The sequence below is a fragment of the Psammomys obesus genome, unplaced genomic scaffold, assembly GCF_907164565.1.
Source record: "Psammomys obesus unplaced genomic scaffold, mPsaObe1.curated_primary_1811, whole genome shotgun sequence".
NCBI lineage: Eukaryota > Metazoa > Chordata > Mammalia > Rodentia > Muridae > Psammomys > Psammomys obesus.
The window spans coordinates 813,913-839,478 of NW_026594377.1; the positions used below are offsets into that span (position 1 = coordinate 813,913).

Below are 25,566 nucleotides of genomic sequence, written 5' to 3' on the forward strand. Positions count from 1 at the left end.
GCAGGTGGATCACATAGACCTATAAGGTCTTTGGATGTGATCTCTTGTCAGAGCAGCAAATTCTGAATTAAAATTTCTCCACAAACCCCTGATCCTCCTCCATCTCCAGAGTCCTGGGAGAATCCTGGGATGGCAGGCCGTTGCCGCCACACAACAGCGTTCGTTTGTTGAGACTATGTAGTGCTGGGTGGCCCGGGACTCCTAAGTAGCCCAGGCTGGCCTCAGAGTTCCAGAGATCCTCCTGCTTCTGCCTCCTGAGTTCTAGGATTGGAAGGACTGCCCCACACCTGTGGTTACTGGGAGATCCAGGATGTGTCCTATACCACTGCTAGGAAACCCTAGCGCAGGGTTTCCTGTAGGGTAAAAGGGCAAAGGAAAAACACCCGGACCCCAACTTGACTCCAAGACCTGGACCAAGGAAAGCACACCCTGATCCTGACTTGACCCCAACTCCAAGACCAGGGCCAAGAAGCAGAATCCCACCAATCCCAGCCTGTCAAAACTAGGCCACATAATCGCCCCACCCCCAGCCCAAAGAAATCCTACAGAAGCCTTGCCTTCTGCTAGGCTCCCTGCTGCTTCTCCCCCAGCAGAGACGGCTACTCTGGGGCTTTTCCCTACCAAAACCTCTTATATGAAGTTTGTTGCGCTATGTGACTTTTCAGTATTCCTTGGGTCCCAATCGCCAGGATACCTCTCCATCCGAGATGTAACACGTTTGCTGGGGAGACTTCCCCCTGTTGGAGCAGAGCTGCAACACTTCTGTAGCGGAAGCCTTTCGCGTCAGAGCTGCGACACTCCTGCACTAGGAGTGGGCGGTAGGCACAGGGAGGAGTGTGCCTCACACTCCTCACAGTCCCCACAGTCTCCATGCCGCCTGTGTTGGTAGCCTTTGGCCAGCATACACAAAGCCCTGGGTTCTGTGGCCAACATGGCAATCCCAGAGGTGGTGTACACCTGCCATCCCCGCACCAGGGTCTTTGAGGCAGGAGGATTGCTCAGAGTTCCAAAACAGCCTGGGTATGAGACCCTCTATCAGGTTGGAGTGGGGGCTCACAGGTTGAGAGGACATACTGCTCATGCAGAGGGTCAGCGTTCAGTTGAGCTCCCAGGGCCCACAACATCTGTAACTAGTTCTAGGGGATCTGACCCCTTCTCTGCGATTCTAAGGATATCCAGACTAGTGGGACCTGGTCTCAAGACAAAAGCAGCAATTATCTTCACAGGCTTCAGGGTCGCCGGGAGCACCAATGACCACCTTCTGGCAGAGTCCCCACTCCCTGCTCATGTATTCAATCGATTAACACTGAGAATGGCGATAAGCCAAGTGCCAGGCGGTGGGGGGATGGGACTCAAGGAGTTCAGGTGTACGGTGCCCGGGCCCCAGCCTCCACCCGCAAACCGTCTAGAGAGAGTGTCAGTTTGCTCCTAAACATCTAGCCCTGAGGCCTAGCGGCGAAGACGTCGCCGTCGCGCATGCGCATCACTAGGCAGCGGTTGGGGCGGGGCCAAGTTCACGAGCCCCGGTCCTTAAGGCGGTTGAAGGCCCGCCCGTCTGCGCAGGCGCACGGCGAGTTCCGCCCTCCCGCTCAGCTCTTTGCGCCCCGGCGCGGTTGGCTGCTTTCCGGGAGGAGCGCGCGCGCTTGCGCTGGCGTCGGGCTCGCGCACGCGCACCTGTGCCGGCGTCGGGCTCGCGCACGCGCACCGCAGCGGTGGCGGCGGCGGCGGTTCCTGTCTAGGGGGCTGAGAGCGGCGGTCGGCTTTGAGGCGAGCGGCGGCGCGGAGGGGCGCGGCGGCGGCGGCAGCGACTCAGCGCTCGGAGCGGGAGGCCCGGCTCTGCTTTCGGAAGCCGGCTCGGAGCCCGCCCGGTTCGCGGGGCGGCGGCAGCGGCTGCTCCGGGTTACGGCCTAGGCCTAGACGAAGCCTCGGGCTCGAGTGCGGTGAGGCGCCGGTGGAAGGCGCGGGCCCGGGCGGCAGGATGAGCGTGGAGGCGTACGGCCCCAGCTCGCAGACGCTCACCTTCTTAGACACTGAGGAGGCCGAGCTGCTTGGCGCCGACACCCAAGGCTCGGAGTTCGAGTTCACCGACTTCACCCTTCCCAGTCAGACGCAGACGCCCCCCGGCGGCCCCGGCGGCGCGGGAGGCCCAAGCGGAGCGGGCGCAGGCGGCGCGGTCGGCCAGCTCGACGCACAAGTGAGCTGAGCGGCGCATGGCGGCGCCGGAAGCCGGGCGGGCGGGCGCGGGAGCTGCAGCGCCAGGTCCCGGTTAAACAGCCCTGGGCCCCTGTGAACCTGCGCCAGGTCCCAGTTAAACAGCCCTGGTTGCTGCTCTCTGTCCAGTAATAAGCCTGGGTGCCTTCTTCCTACACAGGCTCCTTAAAGTCTATTGGCCAGCTCTAGCTACCCACCCTGGATTCCTGTTTAACTGCCCAGATACCCGCCACCTGCCGTGGGTCTCTTACCTGCCCTAGATCTCTGCTCCCCTCCCCCTGGTTCCTGTTTACTTGTTCCTTCCTTCCTTCCAGATCTCTACTTCCACCTCAGATACCTGTCCCCACTAACTATCCCAAGGGCTACCTGCCACAGTCCCAGCCACTTGCTACCTGCCCTAGCTCCTTGCTTCTCTGGTCCAGCTACCTACCGTCTTCTCGGACTTCCTGCCTCTTGTCCCAGCTACTTGCCACCTGCACCTACTCTCTGCCACCTGCCCTTTTTCCTCCACCTAGCCAGGGTGGGCAGTGACCTGCACAAAGTGTCCTTCCTCCTGTAGCACAAGATCTGCTCCAGCTCAAGGCTTAAGCCAGAGCTGCCCTCACTCCCCTTCCCGGTGTGTCTAAGGTGACCTGTCCACAGTTGCTATCCTCTGGACCCAAAGTGCCTTCTGGGGACACCTCTTTAGCTGTCCAACCACCCCATCCCACCCTCTTCCCGTTTCCAGTCAGCACCCTTCCAGCCAGGCTACTTGAGTTAAAGTTTGGGGGATGGGGGGTCTCTGGAGCAGAGCCAGTGGAAGCAGTTTGGCGCCTCCGGTGGAAGCAGCCCACTTGATGGCTGGTTGGGGTGGCTGGAGCAGTGGCTGTCGGGTTTGTTTTTCATTCTGGGTTGCCTGTTGCTGAAACTGGTGTTATGTAACTCCTAGGCTGTGCTTGGAAAAGTTGGGTTTGAGTTTTGCTCCTTAGAGGTAACAACAGTGGGTATCACTTGGGTGACCGCCCCTGGGAGGGGCTTTTGTCTTGACTGACAGGCACCATAGGCATTTCAGCTTGGGCTAGGGACCGGCAACTACCTCTGCGTCAGATGGCTCTCACCATAGCTGGCTTGCTGTTGGGCACCTCTCAGCTTTGTTTTCCTGTATCTCAGGAGGAGCTGAGGGCTGGAGCCACAGGTGTCCTTGCAGTCCACCCCTGTGCTTAGGGAGCCACTACCAGTCCTCATCAGTGATCTCAGACCTTGGTGGGGGAGGGCCTCTAGTGTCTGGTTGAGTCATGCCCGTGGGTAGACCACCCACTTGGGCTTGTTTTCAGCCCTAATAGAAGGAGAGGGCTGACTCAGCCCCTGCAGCGCCGCAGTGTAGGGAACAGGTGTGCATGTGTTGTTTCTAGCTGTTTACCTTTGGCGTAAGGAGGTGGGGAGAGGACAGTTTGCCTGGAGGAATGAGGTGGCCCTGAAGACCAGTCCTGTTATTTCCCCCACTGGGTAGACCTTCCTTCCTTTTGGCCTCCTCTATCTGGAGAGGGGCCGCCGTGCAGCAAGCTGTGATAACACAGCTGGGGAGACCAGGAGTGGAAAGTGGCTGCCTCATCTCAAGGTCTTTTAGCAACCTCGTCGATGTGCAAAGTAGACGATGGGTGTGCCCTGCTCTGCCAGTTGAAATCATAGATTGAGCCATGAGCTGCCACCCACCTGTGGGCTCTAATCACATCGGTGTCTAGGAAGGGAGGGAGAACCTTCCGTCCTGTGTTAGGAGGACCTGCATTTGGGCAGAAAGCCCCTCCTTGCACAGCCAGTTGCCTCGGCCACCAGAAGCTCTGGTTTTCTGTACTCGTCTTTTGAGGTGACTGTGTCTCAGCCTTTGCTCAGGGGCTGAATCCCTGCCTAATAGGTTGGGCTTTTCCTGTTGGCCCAGTGATGGACCTCTTCCAGCTTTACTGCAACACGTCGTGGAGCCTGCAGTTACTCCTGGAAAGCTGGCAGCACAGTGACCTTTAGTGTTGGGATGTCGTCATTAAGACCAAGTGACTGTCTTAGCATCCCTAGTCCCTGCACTCTAGCCCCTTTTCAGCCACTGCTAGTCCTGTGGCCTCTGGATGTGGATGTCCCAGGCCCTTTTGTGCTGGTGGCATGGTGTGCTTGTCCTGTGTCTATCATATTTGTGGCTTTTCCTTTGGGGTGCAGACAAAACTGGTGGCTCTGTCCTTGCTGGGCAGACATCAACTTGTTCACCAGTTCTGTGCCTGGCTCCTCACTTGCTATATCCCTGTACAGGCATGTGTTGGTGTGTCCTTTCTGTGACTAAGTGGCTGTGCTGTATAGAGCCATCCTGTTGTCTTTCTGCTCTGGGTCAGAGCCTGTGGAGATGTTCCTAGGGGAAGGAGCTTGTCCTGGAGTCCTGCTTTTGGGGCTGCAGGGCTGCTGCCCAGTGTGTGGCTCTGGAAACCGACTCATCAGGGATTTGACCCTGAAGTCTAGAGGTAGAGGACTGTTGGTCAGTGTCAGAGAGCTCCTATTTTCTGTGTGAAAGGACCCGGTGTTTGTCAGAACCCTGGAAGTTAAGGTGGAGTGTGTTGTCACTGTCCTACAGAGTCCCTGAGATAGGACAGGCGGCTTCTTTTTTTTCCCCAGTGCTTGACCCTTCCAGATCCCTATTTCCTCTGAGGACTGAAAGGTAACTTGAGGTGTCGTTTGCATGCTGGCGGGAGAAACCCCGTGGTGTGCTCAGCTCCTAAGCACTGCTATCACCTTTCTTCTAACAGTGAAATCGGTGGAAACAAGGACCCACTACTGCAGACAGCAGGGCAGGGCCAGGGCTTTGGGAACCATCAGGATACAGACAAGCTACAGTGGGATGGCGGATAGCAAGTGGGACTGGGTTGCCCTTGTGATGTGATGAGTCTTTGGGGATCTGTGGTGGTCTCTACCATCACATGCTTTCTGTGACACATAGGCCTTCTGTTATCAGTGAAATGGCAACAATCAAAGTGCTAGGAGACAGGTGCCACTGTTTGCCCATAGTGGTGACTTGGGGGTTTTTAATGGCTTTGCGTACCACCTGGGACTCTGATGTGTTGTGTGGGTCTAGTACCTATGACCTGGTGACCCAGCAGGATATAAGTGTCATGTCCACACAGAGATGGATGAAGAGTGATAATGTGCACAGAAAAGTGGCCTACAGGCTGCTGGCTCATTGTCCTTAGCTGTCCTCAAATAGGATCTGTTCAGGGAGGTCACACCAGTGTCTGGGGACAGTGTTGCTCAGGCTCTAGGGACCTCCAGCCCTGATTGCAGGACCCAAGGCCAGCTTGCTTGTCTGTCCTCTTCTCAGGGAGCTACCATCCTGTCCAGCTTCATTGTGCGTGGGTGGCTCTTTAGCCTGATAGGCCACACCACACCTGCTATTGTTAGAGCTAAAGATCGTTGAGCCACCTCAGTGTCCCATTGGGCAGTGTGGAGACCTGTGCTCAGTTCAAATGCTGTGGCCCTGAATACAGATCTGCAGGACGCATAACTGTGAAGCCTGGCACACTTAGCCTCTTCACCACGCTGTCTGCCAGGGGAGAAGTGAGCAATCAAGACAGCCTCTGCTGCCACTCTGAGGCCTTGCTGCTGGGACAGCTGCTGGAAAGGGGAACCACAGTGTAAACTTACAGAGTCCAGTGGCCACTGTGGGTCTCCTGTGGTGCTGTCCTCTGGGCAGCACCTGTGCCCATGATGCCCACTGCCCAGTGGTCACACATGAGGCAGGTGGGAGCCCACTATGCTCCTGGCTGGGACTAGTATCTACCTGTGCCCTCAGATGTCCCTCTGTGCCCACATGACCTCTTGGCAGCCTGTGGCCTGGCTTCTACCCTCAGTCTAACAGCGCCTTTTTGCTTCCTGCTTGTAGGAACTGGTGGGGGAAAACCTGGCCGGCTGCTCATAGTGCCTGTTCTTGGGAAGTGGCAATCAGGATGACCTGAATGCCCCTAGAAGCCTTTGGGAACTCTGGCCTCTTAGCTGGGCGAGAGTGTAGCCTGGAGGTGCCTGGGGTGTCGGGCACTGTGATCTGCCTTGGGCAGAAGGACCTTAGGCAGCACTAAGAGGAGAACTGGCAGAGGGTGGCGCTGTGTGATTGTGGTGGAGCCCTAGGGCGAGCAGGGGTTCTGTGGTAGTGCTGTGCGCCTACCTGTTTGGACATGTGTAAGCTGCTTGTGAGTGGAGCGCTCTCCTCAGGCTGCAGAGCAAACCCTACCCTGAGCCCCGACTCCGCCTCTTTAGTGAGAAAAGAGCCTTCTAGAGCCATGACTATCAGATTGGTGGCCACTGAGGGAGATGTTATGTCGGGGCAGTCTGTGTGCTCCAGCTCTGCCCAGCCTTGTGCTGGGTGGGGAGCCCGCGGCACTGCTGCTTCCTTGGGACTCAGGAGACTGCGCTGTGTGGCATGGCTCCCAGGATTCTGCACTGCATTTCTCATTCAGCATGGGTTTCTTCTGTCTCTGGTGGCCCTGCCTCTTTCTGCTACTTGTGTGGTCCCATCTCTCTGTGCCTGTGAGGGGCAGGGACAGCTTGTACCACAGGTTACAGGATGGAGATAGGGCTTCTTGCTGAGCTGGACCCAGTTAGGTCACCTCTTTGCAGGTCAGGACGGCTGTGACTAAGCTTGGGTTCATAGTAAGGTTAAGGAACTTCAGAGCCACACAGGTCAGGAGCAGTCCCGGCTGGGTCTCAATCTAGACACTTACTAAGCCCTGTTCTCCTGAGGCTAGAAAGGCCAGCTTAAGTGATATGGCTGTTCTTGTTTGGGGTAGGGGGTACCCTATTTCTTTGTAACCAGATGTCCCAGGCTACAAAGCTCCCACTCATCTCTTGGTTATGGCCTGGGAGAACAAAAGGTGACTCAGTTTATATCCCAGCATTTGTGTTTTAGAGGGCAGGTATGGATTTGGATACGCTTCTGGGGCCTCCTAGAAGGCAGGCTCTCTTCAGGGATGGGGCTTCTCCAGGAGCAACCCAAACAGTGGCCCCTGGGGCCAGATACGGATCCAAGGTAGCCCTGGCAGGTGCTGTGCACCTGTAGAGGCATTTAGCCAGCCTAGCTGAGGGGGAGAGGGTGATGCATGCCAACCAAGATCCTGAGGTGCCAACCAGCAGACCAAGTGGTGTGGTGTCATGAACCCTTGGAGTACACCAGGCAGCACACAGCGGAGACTTCCTTTCTGCATTGTTTCCTCTGGAAACTTGTCAAAGGGCCTGAGTTCTTATGTCTTGTAGGAATCGGCCTCCAGGCAGGGACCTTTGTAGACCTTGTTTCACTTGACAGCTTCAGAGCTGGCCTAAATGTTAATATGTCAGAGCAGACTTTCTCCTGAGGTGGGCCTGACAGACCCAGCTTGGGCCCTTGAGTTGGCTGGGACAGTGACCTGACAGCGTGCCTTTTGGTCTGGTGAGATAGGAGCTGTGCTCTGGACTTCCCCATGGGACTTGCAGCCCCATGCTGGCCAACGCAGTGGTGTCCTTGCAGCCTTTATGTTACCTGCTGTGTGTTCTGGGCCTGTTCTGGGCCAGGTGCCGTCCCTTGGTCTTAGTTCATCTTGTTACCCATCTGAGACCAGATGTGTCTTTGAGAGCGTGAGGGTGCCTGCCCTTAACAGTCACAGTGTAGTCGGGGCAGCCCAGCTGCAATAGGTGAGATGCCAGCCCACTCTCAGGCTATGCAGCAAGCCTGGAATCTTCTTTCCAGCCTGGCCTTTGTGGGGTGCTCGAGAGTCCTCCTTCTGTCGTCTCTCTGGGTGACCAGGTCTACCTGTCCCCTCACTTGCATGGGGGATATGAGCACAGTGCTGTTAGGACCTTGCTGCCCAGGTGGTACCGTACCACTCCGACACCTGAGTGGTTCTACACGCAGAGAAGATAGCTCCATCTCTCCTTTTTATTTTTGAGACAGGATCTCCTGGCTAACCTGGAACTCTATGTAGACCAGGCTGGGCTTAGACTCTGAGAGACCTGCTTCTCTTTGCCTCCTATACCACTACGGTTGGCCCAGAAAGGCTGTTTCTTAACATGAACCTGTGGCTGATGTGCTTTAGCAGGGTGTTCCCACCCAGAATTCTTGGGGCTCCACCCCAGCAGTGCTGTAACAAGTAAGAACCTCCTCCCACCCTTGGTGACTCGTCCAGAAGTCAATAGACAGCTTTCCTAAAGGACTGGCTGGGGACACTCAAGGCTTTATGGGGTAAACTGAAATAGGACCACCACTGAGATGCCTCCCTCCTTCCTGATCTGTTCTCAGCAGTGACCATCTGTCAAAATTCCAGGCCAGGCACCACATGAGGGTGGGGAGTGGGGGCTCACAGACACATGGGGAAGGGGACAGAGTGGCTAACAACACGTGAGGAGACCTGAGCGCCACTGGGATGGCGCCTCAGGACCACCCTGGGATTCCACCTCAGTCCCATTCATGGCAGAGACAGGCAGAAATTGGAGCTTTTGTGCCTGTGGGAGAAATGGTGTGGCCTAGGAAGCAGAATTGAGACACTGACAGCCTCCTAGCTCCACTTCTCTTCTTTTCAGGCCTGTAAGGACCAGAGCCATCCGGCCTGCCCCATTAGAGCTCAAGTTCCAGGCAGGCTCTGAGCTCTTGCTGGCATCTTCTGTGTGTCAGCCCATGTGCCCCACAAAGTGCTGAGGTGGACGCTCCTGCTGAAGAGTGGAGCAATCTTGTTGTTGTCTGCCTGAGCTTCAGCATGTTCAGTGGGCCTCCCAGAGGCCGATGTGGCACTGGGTCACTGTGCCCTTCAGCAGCTTTGCTAATGCGTGGGCCTCAGAGGCAGATAACAGTGAGCTCTATGAGGCGCCATTCAGCAAGGCTGGATTTTGAGTAAGGTGGGGGTCCTAAGCCACAGAGCAGGGCTCAGGGAGGTGAGCAGGTCAAGTTCTGTAGTAACCCACATTATAGGCTCCTCCTAGTGTCGTCACACACAGAATGGTTTTGCAGCTCTGGAGAAGGGAGTGTTGAGTGGCCATGATGGGACAGGTATGTCACAGGGTGAGAAATAAGGCCACTGACATACTTAAAAGCAGCTCGGATCCAGCCAGCATGGAACTTGTGGTAATCCTCCTGCCTCCATTACCTGGCTTGCTCCTGTCTTTTGTCACAATTTTCAAGGAATCATTTGTAATGGTACAATGCTGTGGTCCAGAAAATGGGGCCAGGGCTAGAGAGAGTGCTGGTAGATGTCCTGCCTGGTACATGAGGCCCTGGCTCTGTCCCTAGTGCTAAGGAAGCTGAATCCAGAAGTTACTTTGAGTCTTCCTTGTCTAAAGTTTCTAGACAGCAGAGCATACTAGCCAGTGTAGACATGGGGTGACTACAGCCTGGCTGAGCATACACTGGTAGGCGCCCCCGTCACAGGATGCATCTTAGTGGTATTGGCAATTACCCCAAGGATCCTGGCTTCTTGTGGGCACCCTATCTTAACTGGTAAATGCCTGCATGTAGCTTGCAAGGCTCAGTTCCACAAGGATCAGCTGCGAGGTGGCTGAAGGTGGGGACTGGGTGCTGAAGGAGTTTATTGATGAGGGTAGCAAGAGCTCACCATAGTTGGTGAGACTCACTCTCTCTCTCTCTCTCTTTTTTTTTTTTAGATTTATTTATTTATTATTTACATGCTGTTCTGTCTGCATGTATGCCTGCACACCAGAAGAGGGGCACCAGATCTCATTGTAGATAGTTGTGAGCCACCTATCATGTGGTTGCTGGGAATTAAACTCAGGACCTTTGGATTAGCAGCAAGTGATGTTAACCTCTGAGCCATCTCTCCAGCCCCCGAGACTCACTCTCTTGTCTGAGTGAGTCCTTGTGCTTGGCCTGAGTCCAGTGGCTAAGTGCTGGGGGAAACTGACCTCTAGTGCTTAGAGATGAGGTTCCTGGGGCCATCGATGGTGGAGCCTTGCCCCCCTCAGGCCAGCCATGGCAGTATGGTCTGAGAGGTGGGACATTCTTTGCTATGACTTTGAGGCCCTTCCTGGCTATGTGTCCCTCACTGTAAGGCACAACCTGGACATGGAAGGCAGTAGCTGCCCAGCCTTTGCCTCAGGCTTCTGCCTTCATGTTACATGGCTATCTGTAGGATATGTGTGATGGGTTTCGGAACAGTCATCCTGTTCCTGTACACCTTGACTGTGAGGACAGTTTTGCTTTCCTGAGAGCTCTGTGACCAGAGTGAGTGGGACCCCAAGCTGCTGGCCAGCTTTGACCCTTGGACTCTTGTTCAGCAGAGGAGCACGCGATCCAGTGATACAAACTCAGGAGCAGGGCCTCTGGGCACCCTTGGTGGCCTGCCTTGGTGACATTGTATTCTTCTGTAGGTTGGACCAGAGGGCATCTTGCAAAATGGGGCTGTGGATGACAGCGTGGCCAAGACCAGCCAGCTGCTGGCAGAGCTGAACTTTGAGGAAGATGAAGAGGACACATACTACACCAAGGACCTCCCAGTCCATGCCTGCAGGTAGCTCCAGAGCTCATGGTCCTGGCCACAGTAGCTGACACTTCAAATGTCACACAGCTCTGTGGGTCCTGCATCAGCCCAGCTCTTTAGTTGTTAGGTGATAGAGCATCCGTAGGCACTCGGTTGCCCAGGGACCCTGAGCCATGCTGAAAGGTGGGGCATACATCCTGACCTGTTAGGATCATGTGAGGGCGTGGAGGCTTCAAGAGCTGGGATGTCCTTGCCATGGACACCCAGCTCAGCTAACTTTGCTGCTCTTCCCCCTCACCTCCTTGCCAGAGCTGGTGACTTCACTGGAACATTTGCAGCTACCTGCTGCCCTCTGCAGGGCGAATTTGGCCTCTCCCCTCCACAGACCTGTCACTTTCTGTTATGGCTCTCTCCTGATTGACAAGTGCTTTTGCAGATAGAGCGGCTTTCCAGAGCCACAGGCAGGCCGAGCTGGAGCCCTAGTCGTCCTCGCTGCCAGGGTTAGCCTAGGAAACCCAGCACTTTGACATCTCATGCCCCAGCTTGTTTGGTGCACAGCAGAGCTGTGAAGAACCAATGGTTTAGGTGCTGAGCCATCACCACATCACCTTCTGGAGTCGGGTGGTCCCTTGACCACAGCCTTGCTCCTGACCTGCAGGCTGGAGGGGAGTGGCCGGGGTCACCTCGGGCTTGTGCTGCCCTTGTGTCTGCATTGCCCTCAGCCTGTCGGGTTAGTGGAGGTGTCACTGCACTTGCTGGGGTTGAGTTTTTTAATGGGAACCAGAAGCTGTGTAACAGGAAGGGCCGTCACACTGCTAAACCCAACCCTGAGGCTGCAGGCCAGCATTGACTGTTGGTGTGTGGACTTTTCCAGTTACTGCGGAATCCATGATCCTGCCTGCGTGGTTTACTGCAATACTAGCAAGAAGTGGTTCTGCAACGGTCGAGGAAATACTTCTGGCAGGTAGCTAACACATGCATGTGTGTTTAATCAGCGGTGCTTAGGCTGCTATGCGTTGCAGTGATTTTGGAGCGAAGCCGGAATGAAATGGCGCTGATGAACCTGGGCTCCCCTAACTTGTGTAACTTGAAACAGATGGTGGCTTGTGAACGCCCCTGCGTGTTTACCCTTGATTGAGTCTCTGGCTCACTCATTATGTGAGGACTTCAGCTTAATTCTGTTCTCAGTCTGTGCCTGTCTCATGGGATGAGGTTGGCATGGCCTGTTTCCTTCCTCGGAGGCTGAGGGCATCCAGCTGGGCCAGCTCGCTTGGATGTGTCTTGGGCAAATGGTGGCAGATCCCAAGTGATAAGGAAGCACTAGAGCTATCACTACCTGGGTGTTCCTGCTGAGCCCCAACTCCATGCTGGCTCTCCACGCTGGTGTTAGGGTCCTCCTACTGCTGCAGAGAAGAGGCTGGGCCTGGTTTGCCTGTGCCCCACTGCCAGCACTGTTAGGTTTCTGAGGACATTTTGTAGAAGGAATGCCACAAAAGCCTGTAGATGCCAGGTCTACAGTGAAGCAGAGGCTGATATCTTTGTAATGGTCCTAAAGTCATCTTCAGGGACCAAGACGTCCCATTCTCAGAAGGCTCTGGATAATTTAAGTGTAGGGTTGCTTTGTTGGCATCAGCTCAGTTGGCAGGAGGAAGGCCTGTCCTAAATTGAGGTTGGGGAGGGGGAGAATTGGCCACTTGAAGCAAGGTATCCAGTGGCTACTGTGTAGGAGGAGTCAGGCCTGCCAAGAGTGGCTGGATGGCCACCAGGGGCCTCTGAGGAAGGTTGTTTGTGAGATCATACAAGAAGAGTGCCACCTGTGACAGTCAGGAAGATCTGGCAGAGCCCAAGGGCTCTCTGGGATGAGAGGGCCAACCTGATGCGGCAGAGGGAAGGGTTGGGAGCTGTGGTCCTCAGGGCAGCGCCCCTTGCTGCAGAGACTAGAAGGTGACCTGCTTCTGCATGAGAGAAAGCTGTGCTGTGCCCAACTGTCAGAACTGTGTTAGCACCCTGAATTGGGGTTAAAGAAAGTGGGAGTGGAGGTTGTGTGGACCTGCTAGCAGGTGGGGAGGGGCTGTGGCTCTGGGGTACACAGCGTGGGGTGTGACTGTTGCGCCTGTGGTAACGGACTCTGAACAGTACCGGATCATTAAACCCGGTCCCAGAAGTGGAAGTGCTGAAAAGCCAGGCTTGGGGTGTTAACTGCTGATGGTTTCCTGGTCTCAGCCACATTGTAAATCACCTCGTGAGGGCAAAATGCAAGGAAGTGACACTGCACAAGGACGGGCCCCTGGGCGAGACAGTGCTGGAGTGCTACAACTGCGGCTGCCGCAACGTCTTCCTGCTGGGCTTCATCCCTGCCAAGGCTGACTCCGTGGTGGTACTGCTGTGCAGGTGAGCAACCTACAGCAGGGGCACGGCTGGGCAGGGACGGCTGGGACCCAAGGGCTTCTTCTGTGTGCGCTCTGCTCAGATTGGAAAATGAAGTCTGCGTGGTGTGGTGATGCATACTTTTAACCCCAGCACTGGGAGGCAGAGGTAGAAGGATCCGGATCTCTGAGTCTTAAGACCAGCCTGGTCTACACAGTGAGACCGTGTCTCCAAAAACTGAGAGAAGGAAGGAGGTGTGCTGTGCACTGAAGCCAGAGCTGAAGTGTGTGGAGGCTGCTGGCTGCTTTCTAGTTAAGGGCCCCTGGCCCAGGTCTCAATCCCCTCTTCTGCCCCATGTCTGTACAGGCAACCTTGTGCCAGCCAGAGCAGCCTGAAGGACATCAACTGGGACAGCTCACAGTGGCAGCCCCTGATCCAGGACCGCTGCTTCCTGTCATGGCTGGTCAAGATTCCCTCAGAGCAGGAGCAGCTGCGGGCACGGCAGATTACTGCACAGCAGATCAACAAGCTGGAGGAGCTGTGGAAGGTGAGCCATCCACAGACGAAAGGGCGTGGTCACCGTGACGCTGGGGCCTTTGGGAGATGGGGGAAGGACATTGCCCCAGGCCTCTACAGGGGCCTTTGGATCTTTGTATGCTTGATGAGGGCCTGAAGGGCACATGGTGGATGGCCTGAGTGCCTAGGTTAGACTGTGATGAGATTGCTTCTTCTGAGAGCACCTGTCCCTGTCCTAAAGGACAGGTCAGGGTGTCAGGTCAGGTGTCAGGTGTGGGCTTCTGCTGGGGCTAGCTTGAGGCTCTCACCTTGCTCTCCACATCTGCCTAGGGATGTTAGTTGAGCACCCTCTGACCAGGAATCCCAAAAACATTCTAAGCCTTGTCCTTCTTCGTCTCTTTGCACTTGGGTGATGAGCTTCCAGTCACCTCAGTGTGCCCAGGTTCTATCCTGCCTGCCAGTATGACTGCTTGAGGGCAGTGGGTCCCAGGATTCTTGTTGGTACAGGATACAGGAGGTGGACCTGGCTCACTGAAGAAGCCCGAGTCTCAGGCTCTTGATTGTGGGCCTGAGTGTTGTGCTGGAACCTGGGGTTGCTGCTGTTAGGTTTCTTGGGGTCTGGTTCTCTGGGCATGTCTATCAGGAGAGAGTGCAGGCCCATGGCACAGTGGCCACTGTCCACCCATGAGGGTTTGTGCTCTTCCAAGCTCTTGCTCATGGACTGTGGGTTAAGCATGGCAAGAACAGCACTGTTCTCGGCCATAGGAGAATCCTTCAGCCACCCTGGAGGACCTGGAGAAGCCAGGTGTGGATGAGGAGCCACAGCATGTGCTCCTGCGGTATGAGGATGCCTACCAGTACCAGAACATCTTCGGGCCGCTGGTCAAGCTAGAAGCTGACTATGACAAGAAGCTCAAGGAGTCACAGGTGATGTGGCTGGCCCTCTAGTAAAGGGTCTCCCAAGTCAGGGACTCTTCTGGGGCTTGACCCTGGATGGAAGCAGGCTCACAGACGACATCAGGCCAGGGAGAACCCCATATGTCTGGTTCACAGCTTTGTCCGCAGCTCCAAGAACATCTCTGGGAGGTGGGGCCCAGGCCACTGATCCCTCATGCGCCCTCTCTCCCCCCAGAGCCTGTCCGTGTGGGGTTTCCTGAGGCTCTCTGCAAAGCTTGCTGCTGGGACCGGCTTAGGCAGCGGGTGTTGGGGGGTCCTGGTTGCTTCTTTCCCAGACATTGGAGTTCCTGGCTGTGAGTGCTGTGCACTGCACCCCAAAGGCAGTACTGCACAGGCATGGCCTTTCTAGAGGCCCTGGCCTGTGGGGAGCCCAGCCCACGAGTGGGTGGGGGGCTAACTGGGCCCCTGTTTCTCGTGTGTTCAGACTCAAGATAACATCACGGTCAGGTGGGACCTGGGCCTTAACAAGAAGAGAATCGCCTTCTTCACTTTGCCCAAGACTGACTCTGGTAATGAGGATTTAGTCATAATTTGGTTAAGAGGTGATTTTAAGTTTTAAAATATTTGTGACCATAAGTAGCATAAAATTCCTAGTTCCCCTGTATCATGTCCCTTATGTGAACTCTGCATGGTGGAGGCCATGGCCCTCTTGAAAGCACTAACTCTGCTGCTTTTTTCTGCAAGATATGCGGCTCATGCAGGGTGATGAGATCTGTCTGCGGTACAAAGGGGACCTGGCGCCCCTATGGAAGGGGATTGGCCATGTCATCAAGGTCCCCGATAGTATCCTTTGCCACGTATGCTGGGAGGACGGGTGGTGCAGCAGGATGCCTGGCTGTCCCTGGGGCCTTAATATGGCCGATTCCCTCTGTATCTTCTCTCTGTGTGGGACATGCGCATGGTGGTGCCATATATGCCTTGCTTAGAGGCTACCCCACCACTCACGCTGTGCGTGTATGTGTGAGCGAAGCTCTGTTTTCGTGCGCCGGGGGCCTGACTACAGTAGTACCTTTGCCTGCTAACCAAGGGGAGCTGGTGTAGCGATTGAAGCCAGAGCCCCTGTGGAAGGTGACTTTTAACAGGAAGCAGACTTAACTCAGTGGCCAGATTACGGTGATGAGATTGCTATTGAGCTCCGCAGCAGTGTGGGTGCCCCCGTGGAAGTGACCCACAACTTCCAGGTGGATTTTGTGTGGAAGTCGACCTCTTTTGACAGGTTTGTCTGCCGATGGCCCAAGGTGCTAGGGCCATACCCTTGGGGGCCACCTCCCCCTCCAGTACCTGTGGCCCACGTGGGTTCTGCACTGGCTCTGTTTGCAGGATGCAGAGTGCGCTGAAGACCTTCGCTGTGGACGAGACCTCTGTGTCAGGGTATATCTACCACAAGCTGCTGGGCCACGAGGTGGAGGACGTGGTCATCAAGTGCCAGCTGCCGAAGCGCTTCACGGCTCAGGGGCTCCCTGACCTCAACCACTCTCAGGTGACATGGGGCCCCTGAAGCCAGGGCCTGTGGGGGATGTGGCCGTCACAGCTCTGCTGATGGGCTGTCCTTGCAGGTGTACGCTGTGAAGACCGTGCTGCAGAGACCACTCAGCCTCATCCAGGGCCCTCCAGGCACAGGCAAGACTGTCACGTCAGCCACGATTGTCTACCACCTAGCTCGGCAGGGCAATGGGTAGGTAGTCAACAGCAACAGCCTTGTGGGTGGACGTGGCAGTGTCTTGTATAGCCTGGTGGTTTGCTTCAGCCCTGCCAGGACCACATAGCAAACACAAGCAGTGTCACCATACAGGCACCTTGTATGGCCCACAGCCCACAGGCCCACCTCGCATTAACAAGAGGGTGAGGGTGGCATTTAGCTGATAGTGGCTTAGCAGGTGACAGGAGGTTTTGCTTGTTCTACCTTGGCATGGATGCACCTGCCAGTCACAGCTATGCAGCTTTGCCGTGGACTCGGCTTTGCTGAGCCATGGGCGATGCTGACTGTCTGTTCCACTGTGTGTAGGCCTGTGCTTGTTTGTGCCCCAAGTAACATTGCCGTGGACCAGCTCACAGAGAAGATACACCAGACAGGGCTGAAGGTTGTACGCCTCTGCGCCAAGAGCCGCGAGGCCATTGACTCCCCGGTGTCCTTCCTGGCCTTGCACAATCAGATCAGGAACATGGACAGGTGAGTGTCTCTAACAGAGGGCCCGGTACAGGCTGCAGCCTGCGCTGGTGCTGACTCCTGCCGTGTGTTCTGTAGCATGCCTGAGCTGCAGAAACTACAGCAGCTGAAGGACGAGACAGGCGAGCTGTCGTCTGCAGATGAGAAGCGGTACCGGGCACTCAAGCGCACAGCTGAGAGAGAGCTGCTGATGGTGAGTTTGGGGCCAGCCTGGGAGCCTCAGCTGGGGGCTGCTTCCTGTGGGCATGGGCCTGAGAGAGCTGTCCACATCAGAAGCCTGGAAGATGTTGAGGGTGCCTGTGCCTTTGCTTTGGAGAATTTGGAGGTTCCTGCTCTCCTCAATCTATACCCATAGTCAGGGAGACAGCTGCTGTCACTCCCTGTCGGCCTCCCGGCTCTAACAAATAAGTCCACCAAAATTGGAGTCTCGGCCGTGGGGGGCTACCAGCTCAGCATTGTTCTGGAGACGGTTGGCAGACACAGCTGTCTGTGCTGGGCGGTGTGCTACAGCAGGCTGTGCCTGCTTGACAGTTGATGCTTCTGGTGGCCTGTGATGCTCATGCGTGCTTGGGCTAGGGGAGGATTGGCTTATGTACTTGCTGGAGAACTGCATGTGGAGAGCCAACCTGAAGCAACATGCAAGACCCTGTCAGAACAGCTTGTACATGTGCACACAGGTCTTGGGCAGCTATAGAGCAGGGCTCTCCAGGTACCATCTTAAGCCATCTGTCCATGTGAGGTAGCCCACACATGTGTTCTGATGCCTGTGCCTTCCCCAGAATGCAGATGTCATCTGCTGCACGTGTGTGGGTGCTGGTGATCCGAGGCTGGCCAAGATGCAGTTCCGTTCCATCCTCATTGATGAGAGCACCCAGGCCACTGAGCCTGAGTGCATGGTGCCTGTGGTCCTCGGGGCCAAGCAGGTGGGTGCCTGCCACTCCTGTGGCCCCTGACAACCTCTTCCTGTGGTGGTGCTGGGTGACACAAGACCTGCCGCCGCCTGGTGTGTGGGCAGTGTGCACAGAGCAGCCATCTCCCTGCCTAGGGGTATTCATTCATAGTTAGCTTTTAGATGGTGGAGGTTTACTCCAGTCCCTTGCGGGAGGCACTTAGACTTCCCAGAGCCTGAGGTGTTGATCTGAGGGACTTCTTGCTGCAGCTGATCCTTGTGGGCGACCATTGCCAGCTGGGTCCAGTAGTGATGTGCAAGAAGGCAGCCAAGGCCGGACTGTCACAGTCGCTCTTCGAGCGCTTGGTAGTGCTGGGCATCCGGCCCATCCGCCTGCAGGTGCAGTACCGCATGCACCCCGCACTCAGCGCCTTCCCGTCCAACATCTTCTACGAGGGCTCATTGCAGAACGGCGTCACTGCAGGTAACAGTTGGGCCATGCCTCATGGCTCCTCCATAAGGCCTTCCTGGTGCCACTCACCACAGCTCCTCAGGCACAGTGCTCTGCGGCCGCATGCTCTGGAGTGTATGGTATATGGTGGACATACAGAGCTGTCTGCAAATTCCCATCTTCATGGGAATTCTGGACTAGCTGTGCCTTTCAGCATGGTCAGGACACGCAGTAGCTCCACCCCCTCAGCTGTTGCTTTATGCTGGGTGCTGAGCTAGGTGCCTCACAGAGACCTTGGCCAGTCTTGTGCTTAGAACTGAGCTGCCCTGACAGCCCTTTCCTTGTGATGGTGGCTGAGATGTCACCTAGGTGAGGAGGACAGGGTGAACTGTCAGTGTGATGAGACCAGGAAGGTGGGTTGTGCGGGCCTGTCTCCTAAGGTCACCAGCTGGTAACAGCTGTCACCTGCAGTGATCTGTGATACTAGGGGTACCTTTGAATGTGGTTCTGGCCCTGTCCTGAGACTATCTATGGTGATGACCCCTTCACGGTTTTTTCACAGTGTCCATTGGGAGGGCCTAGGGGCCCTGGGCAGTAGATAGAGCAGCTGAAGAGGCCACTGCCTGAATGTGGGCTTGCTGTGGTGTCAGATGGGCCACAGTTACACAGAAGGGCCTGGAACTATCTCAGACACACACCTGCCAAGCTGTTTGTTCCCTGGAAGCTACTTTTCTCATGGCTCAAACTTGTCACTGTGTCAAGGCTGACGCAGGAAGCAGCTGGGCCCAGCCGTCCTCCATGAAGCCTGAGAGTAAAAAGTGGAGCAATTTGGCCAAAGGAGAAAAAGGCTGACTTGTCTTGCAGCATAAAGTTATTTTTCATGACAATGTAAGAGTACTCGCTTCCACAGCACATAACACTAAAAGTGAGATGACACAGAGAAGGTTAGCATGGCCCCTGTGCAAGGATGACATGCAAACGTGAAATATGAAACGTTCCATACTTAAAAAAACTGTAAGAGCTGGACATGGTGTCTCCCAGCTTTAATCTCAGCACCCAGGAAGCAGAGAGGCAGGATTGCTGTAAGGTCAGGGCCAGCCAGGGCTGCATAGTGAGATAGAGCCTATCTGAAACTAGCACACACAGCTTCAACACAGTGCCTTTATTTCTCCATGAGGCTGTGATCTGATGCCTGCATCGGATGAACTGTGACAGCAAAGAGCCTGCTCAGGGCTGTGCCTCTGTGGCTGGCATGTAGGTCCCGGCAACCACGGTGGGGCACCAGCACTCTGCTGGCCAGGCCCTAGCTGCACCTGCTCTGCCCTGTGTGGCTGCTGGGGCATGGGAGGGCTCCTGGGTGCTGCCTGTTGTCGGCTGCTTGTGATCACCACTTAGTCAGTACGACTTCTTGTGTTCCCAAGAAGGCAGAGGTGTCTTAAACAGTGTTGGCCTGCCCCTTTGTTGTCCTGCTCTGTCACAGGCCTGTGGCTCAGGTGCCCTGGAGGTGGTGCTCCTAGCGCAGCGACCTTGCGGCCCTCAGTGTGGGTGCACTTGGAGCCAGCCGCTGGGGCTTCTCAGCACTGATGCCGTCTGTCTTTCCTGACACAGCTGATCGTGTCAAGAAGGGCTTTGACTTCCAGTGGCCACAGCCTGACAAGCCCATGTTCTTCTACGTGACGCAGGGCCAGGAGGAGATTGCCAGCTCCGGGACGTCCTACCTCAACAGGTATGCAGCTGAGTGTCTCTGGCATAAAACCACTTTCTCACCCTTGCCTCGTAGACCCAAGACCATGGCATTTTATTTCCTGGAACATTCTGCTTGTTGTATGAGGGGCAAGGCATGAGCAAGGCTGTTGTTTCTCCTGGGGCCTCAGGAGAAGGTAGGGCCTCCAGAGAGCCCTTGACTGCTGGAGGTCTATCAGGCTGGGACCTATGGGGACCCTGGCACTGACAGCCAGGTGTTCTTAGGACGGAGGCAGCCAATGTGGAGAAGATAACTACGAAGCTGCTGAAGGCGGGTGCGAAGCCTGACCAGATTGGCATCATCACACCCTACGAGGGCCAGCGCTCCTACCTGGTGCAGTACATGCAGTTCAGCGGCTCCCTGCATACCAAGCTCTACCAGGTACCCTGTGCCCGTCTTCTATCCCTGTGAGACGATGCCTGTCAGTGCCCTGTGGGCCATGGCTGAGTGGTTCTCCTGATGACCTGAGTTTACTCCCTGGGACCCCCGTACTGGAAGTAGAGGACTGATGAAGTTCTCTGTTGTCATTGCGGTGGGATGTATGTAAGGGCACATAGCCAATGTCCTAAACTAATACATTTTAAAATGTGCCCTGAAGTGGGAGCAGTTAGAAGCCAGCACAAGGCCACACATTGCCAGCATTGGGGTGCCGTCAGGCACAATCAGTGCCACAGAATGCCCTCCAGGCCATGCTGTAGCCAAGGAATGTGGTGGCATGCCTTGAATGTCAGTGCTCTGGTGGCCCAGGCAAGTGGCTTCTGAATTTTAGGTCAGCCTTGCCTGTAAGCGTCAAGACAGCCAGAACTATGCAGTAAGAATTTGTCTCAGAGAGCAGTCTGGAGTTATGCAGTAAGGGGCAGGGCAGTCGGTACCGCCTGGGGGATAAGGCTCTTTCAGTCTAATGGGAACTTAGCACTTGGTCCTGGACGTGTGACAGATGCAGAGCTCTGGCGGGTTTTGTGTTGAGGTTGGCACCACAGCACACGCAGTCTCTGCTTGTCTGTGATGGGCCTGTGGGCTGTCTGTCACTGCGGACTTGGGGCTTCGGGCTGTGCTGTGCTCGGTGATACAGCTCCTCCTGTGCACCTGAAGGAAGAGGTAGGAGAGCAAAGGGCCAGCTTGTGCTTGACGGGACACTGTCTCCCTCAGGAAGTGGAGATCGCCAGTGTGGATGCCTTCCAGGGCCGGGAGAAGGACTTCATCATCCTCTCCTGTGTGCGTGCCAACGAGCACCAGGGTATTGGGTTCCTAAATGACCCCAGGCGTCTCAACGTGGCTCTCACCAGAGCAAGGTAGGCTGCTGCCCATTGCTGCCATCCACCCTGCAGCCAGGAACAGAAAGCCCCTCCTCCACTCTTTTCTCCCCGTGTCTGTCTTGTATGTGTGCTCTGGCACTGCATCTGAGATCTGGGCATTATGGCCTCCTTAGTGCCCTATCAGTTCAGGAACACAACATGACCCTGTAGGTCACAGAGCAGGCCCACGGCAGGCACCACCTGGGGCTCTTCTTGTGGCTTTCTTCTCAGCTTGGCTCGTGGTTGGTGTCAGCTGCTTTTTAAGGTGCTGCCTCATGTGTTGGCCAGGGTTTGGCACAGGGTCAGGTGGGTGTGGCCCGGGCTCTCAGCGTGTCGGTTGCTCTGCAGGTACGGTGTGATCATTGTGGGTAACCCAAAGGCGCTGTCAAAGCAGCCTCTGTGGAACCACCTGCTGAGCTACTACAAGGAGCAGAAGGCGCTGGTGGAAGGGCCACTCAACAACCTGCGGGAGAGCCTCATGCAGTTCAGCAAGCCTCGGAAGCTCGTTAACACCGTCAACCCGGTGGGCCAGGGGCTGCTGGGAGCCGGGAGAGCCGGGCGCTCTCAGCAGCTGCTGCTGTTGACTGACACATTCCTCGATCTTGTGCCACCCTGCAGGGGGCCCGGTTCATGACAACAGCCATGTACGATGCCCGGGAAGCCATCATCCCCGGATCAGTGTATGACCGGAGCAGCCAGGGTGAGCCTTCCTGGAAGCACCGGCGTGCTTACCTCCCCATGTCCCAGTCTGCACCCACCCCTCCCAGGCTCCGGCCCCCAAGGGCTGCTCTGGCCTCTGCTAATGGTTTGCACCGTGGCCCCTCGATAGTGCTGGGGCTGCCCTGTGTCCTGGGGCAAACCCATGACCACCTCAGTCAGTCTTGGCCTCTGCTTTCTGGAAGCTTCCAAGTTGCCTAGAAAGCGCCATCATGGCCAGAGTCTCAGCAGTCCCTGTCAGTTCTTCACCTGTACTGGCACCCTGCATGGCAGACACACTCCCCCTCCCTCTGATTCCTTGCTTGTCTGGCTGGACCAGTGGCTACTTCAGTGCAGCCAATGTCCACTGGTCCTGTCTGAGTCCAGGTGTCTTGCAGGCCGGCCTTCGAACATGTACTTTCAGACCCATGACCAGATTGGCATGATCAGTGCGGGCCCCAGCCACGTGGCCGCCATGAACATCCCTATTCCCTTCAACTTGGTTATGCCTCCCATGCCACCACCTGGGTACTTTGGACAAGCCAATGGGCCGGCTGCGGGTAAGTGGCTGATCATCACCATCCGGGCGCCTCACCTGACATGCTGGCTTAGCTGGCACTCGCCATCTTTAACTGCTGTCTTTCAGGCCGGGGCACCCCAAAAAGCAAGACTGGCCGTGGGGGCCGCCAGAAGAACCGCTTTGGGCTTCCCGGGCCCAGCCAGACCACCTTGCCTAGCAGCCAGGCCAGCCAGGATGTGGCCTCCCAGCCCTTTTCGCAGGGTGCCCTCACACAGGGCTACGTGTCCATGAGCCAGCCCTCCCAGATGAGCCAGCCTGGCCTCTCCCAGCCAGAATTGTCCCAGGTGGGCCCTCACCAGCACCCTGCAGAGGGGGCTGGGGGAGGGGAAGCCTTTTTGAGGAGTATGGCCCTGACTGGACTGTGCTATGGGCCCGAGCAAGCCTGTCTTCTGCCGCTGTGGCTAACAGTGTGGGGTGTGAGGGGGTGGGTGGGGTCTGCTGGGTTTCTTGGTCTGCTCACTCTGGCTCTGCTTTCAGGACAGCTACCTCGGGGACGAGTTTAAGTCACAGATCGACGTGGCGCTCTCCCAAGACTCCACCTACCAGGGAGAGCGGGCGTACCAGCACGGCGGGGTCACCGGGCTGTCCCAGTACTAGAAGGCAAGTAGATGTGGGCTGTGGGCAGGTTCCTCCTCAGCTGGACCTGACCTCTCACCCCGTCCTTGATCACAGGTGGTGGCGGAGGAGCTAAGCTCTGTGGCTTAGTCTATCAGCATCTTATTCTGGGTAATAAAATATAAAAATAAATGGATACCTGTTTTCCACTGCTAAAACTGAAGCACCACTGTGTGAGCAGCCGAGAGGAGAGGAAAGGAGAGGAGCGAGAGCGAGCAGAGAGCAGCCAGGGAGGACGATGGAGCGGAGCGCCGAGGAGCGGGGCGCCCCCTGCGGGCGGCGAGAGGAGAGAGGCCCGCACCGCTGCGAGGCCGGCCCGGCGCCGCGCCCACCAGAGGGAGAGGCCTCGCCAGGACCGGCCCGCTGTTCTTTTTCTTTGTTTCTCGTGATTGAGGGGCTACGTTTTAGCAGGACGAACTTCGCGTTTCTGTGCCCAGGCGGGCGGCCAAGAGCATCAGCGCGCGGTCCCAGCGCTAAGGGGTTTTATTTTAAAGAAATACGGTATTGGGGGTTTTTCTGTTTTTTGTTTTGTTTCGTTTTGGTTTTTTTTTTTTTGGTTTGTCTTTTTTTTTTTTTTGGTTTTTTTTTTTTTGGATTTTTTTTTTTTCTTTTTCTTTTTATCCTAAAGATTCTTTCAAAGGAATATGGGAAGTATGTGGATCAGTTTGTCTCTAAGACCAGAGTGGTGGACCTGGGAGATTTGAGACGCTTCCAGAGAGGCAGCACTGAGGAGCCCGAGCCCCGCAGCCTGGGATCACCGCCTGCACCGCGGCCGGAGGATTTGTTTTGAGTTTGAGCTTCATAGGCCGCAGGCGAACTCGTGAGCGTGACCAATGCGTGACGGCCCGCGGGTCCTTCCCCATTGTGGGTGGAGGCTTCAGTGCTGGGCGCCCTGCCCCGGCCCCCCACCTCCCGCGGCAGCCACCCAACCCCTACCCAGGCACCTGCGCCAATGCAATGGAACTTAATTTTTGGTCAAATTTGTTTTAAGCTTTTTGTCACCAATAAAACATGAGCAAACGACCCTGGCTTCCGCTTGGGCCATCCCTGCAGGGTGTCCCAGGCGCTCAGCGGCAGCCGCACTCGTCCACCACCATGTCCTCGTAGTGGCGCAGCACCACGTTGTCGCTGTTGTCGAAGAATAGCACGGAGATGGGCGACAGGCGCGCGGGCACACAGCAGGGCAGGCCTGCGCCCGGGGCGGGGGCAGCCTCGTGCATGAGCGCGCGCAGCACGGCGTGGTTGAGGGCGGGTGGCCCGCCGGGGCCCCGCAGCGTCTCCGGCAGTGCACACGCGCCTTGGCAGAAGTTGGCCAGGAAGCCCCGCGGCGCTATCACCCAGCGGTGCCAGCCCACCTCACGGAAGCTCACGTGCAGCCGCCGGGTGCGACACGTGCCCCCGGGGCCACCGCCCACCGCCAGCTCCGTGTGGCGCCGCAATCGCGGCGGGGGACACAGACGCGGGTCCAGCGTCACCAGCAGCAGTGACGCCTCAGCCAGGCGCGCACAGGCGGCCGAGGCCCCGGGGTGCAGCGCCAGCGCCAGCCGCAGCGCGCGCGGCACCGAGGCGTTGGCGGCCACCGCCGTCCCCAGTAGATCCACACGCAGCGGCAGCCCGGGCGGCGCCGGCACGCGCAGGAGCTCGGGGCGCCCGGCCGGCAGCGCCACGCTTAGCTCCCGGCCTCGCGCGTCCTCGCTCTCGGCCTCCAGCCGCAACTCCAGGCGCGCGCGTGTCGGGTGCTCTGTGGGCTCCACGCCCGTCATGTCGAAGGCGACAGTCCACTCGGGGCACACCCCCGGGGTCCTGGCGGGCTCTGGGGGACTGGAGGACAGGCCTGGAGGTGCGAAGAGAGGCAGACATGGCGCGGTGTCCCAGCAAAGGGAGCGGGGAGCGCGCCTCTGGCCGGAGTGGGGGCAGGGCACCCGCTGCAAGGAACACTGTGGGGCGCCGAGGCCACGCTTGGAGGCAGGAGGCAACCGGCCAGCCGGGCCCTGGGGGCTCAGGGAAGTGACCCGAAGGAAGGCATCGAAGAATGGGAGGTGGTGGAGTGGGGGCTGGGCAGAGACTGGGACCTGGGAAGCCCCAGCATTTGTCCTTGTGTGCAGAGGACTTAGAAAAAGCGCCTATCCCGCAGCAGTCTGGAAGGGGCGCGTGGGGCTCCCTCAGCCTCGCGGACCCTTGTCCCACCACAAACCCCCACTCACCGCTGCCTGGGATGTGGCGCACGATGTTTCCGGGGACCCCCAGTTCCTCCACGTGGCATGGTGGCAGAGGGTGCCCCCCTCTGGCCTCCTGGGGGTCTCGGCGGCGGAACAGGCGCCACATGACAGGAGGCACAGGTCGGAGCGGAGGGGCGCCCCGGGGCGTATCTTGTAGTCCGAGGGCCCGGAGCAGGGCCGCCATGGCGGGACCCGAGGATGCTGGGCCCCGGGCCAAGGGCGTCGAGGGCAGCAGGAGCAGGAGCAGAAAGAGGAGGTGGGCGCCAGATGGGCGAGGAACAGGGAGCATTTTCCTCCAAGGCGGTATCCAAGAGAGTCAGTGGGGCCACTGTGTCGGGAACCGGTGGGCTAGTGGCCGTAGGTCCGGGGGACTTTAAGGTCCTGGAGGGGGCGTGTT

General features: G+C 57.0%; 2 protein-coding genes and 1 non-coding gene across 6 annotated transcripts; 2 read left to right on the forward strand and 1 right to left on the reverse strand.

The window, feature by feature from the left end:
* Positions 1 to 1,779: 1,779 nt before the first annotated feature.
* Upf1 (UPF1 RNA helicase and ATPase) lies at positions 1,780 to 23,973 on the forward strand. Of its 4 annotated transcripts, none has more exons than XM_055618907.1 (24): positions 1,780 to 2,194; positions 10,564 to 10,703; positions 11,548 to 11,637; positions 12,897 to 13,064; positions 13,407 to 13,587; positions 14,322 to 14,483; positions 14,938 to 15,055; positions 15,198 to 15,296; positions 15,603 to 15,729; positions 15,834 to 15,993; positions 16,070 to 16,188; positions 16,519 to 16,683; positions 16,759 to 16,873; positions 17,460 to 17,603; positions 17,840 to 18,053; positions 19,629 to 19,746; positions 19,989 to 20,145; positions 20,914 to 21,056; positions 21,408 to 21,582; positions 21,678 to 21,759; positions 22,154 to 22,315; positions 22,402 to 22,619; positions 22,813 to 22,935; positions 23,008 to 23,973. In XM_055618907.1, the coding sequence occupies exons 1-23, from the start codon at positions 1,979 to 1,981 to the stop codon at positions 22,930 to 22,932; spliced, it is 3,393 nt and encodes a 1,130-aa protein (XP_055474882.1). In that variant the 5' UTR covers positions 1,780 to 1,978; the 3' UTR covers positions 22,933 to 22,935; positions 23,008 to 23,973. The 4 variants fall into 4 exon arrangements, with proteins under 4 accessions (XP_055474882.1, XP_055474883.1, XP_055474884.1 ...); XM_055618908.1 differs by having other exon boundaries at positions 1,781 to 2,194; positions 15,621 to 15,729; XM_055618909.1 differs by having other exon boundaries at positions 1,781 to 2,194; positions 14,938 to 15,022.
* On the forward strand, positions 18,915 to 19,020 carry LOC129685385 (U6 spliceosomal RNA). Its single transcript, XR_008721476.1, has one exon. It is a non-coding gene; the product is annotated as a U6 spliceosomal RNA (small nuclear RNA).
* On the reverse strand, positions 23,919 to 25,519 carry Gdf1 (growth differentiation factor 1). Its single transcript, XM_055618911.1, has 2 exons — positions 25,155 to 25,519; positions 23,919 to 24,784 (listed from the first exon to the last, which is right to left on the reverse strand). Exons 1-2 carry the CDS (start codon positions 25,456 to 25,458, stop codon positions 24,018 to 24,020), a joined length of 1,071 nt encoding a protein of 356 aa, XP_055474886.1. The 5' UTR covers positions 25,459 to 25,519; the 3' UTR covers positions 23,919 to 24,017.
* Between the last annotated feature and the right edge of the window lie 47 nt (positions 25,520 to 25,566).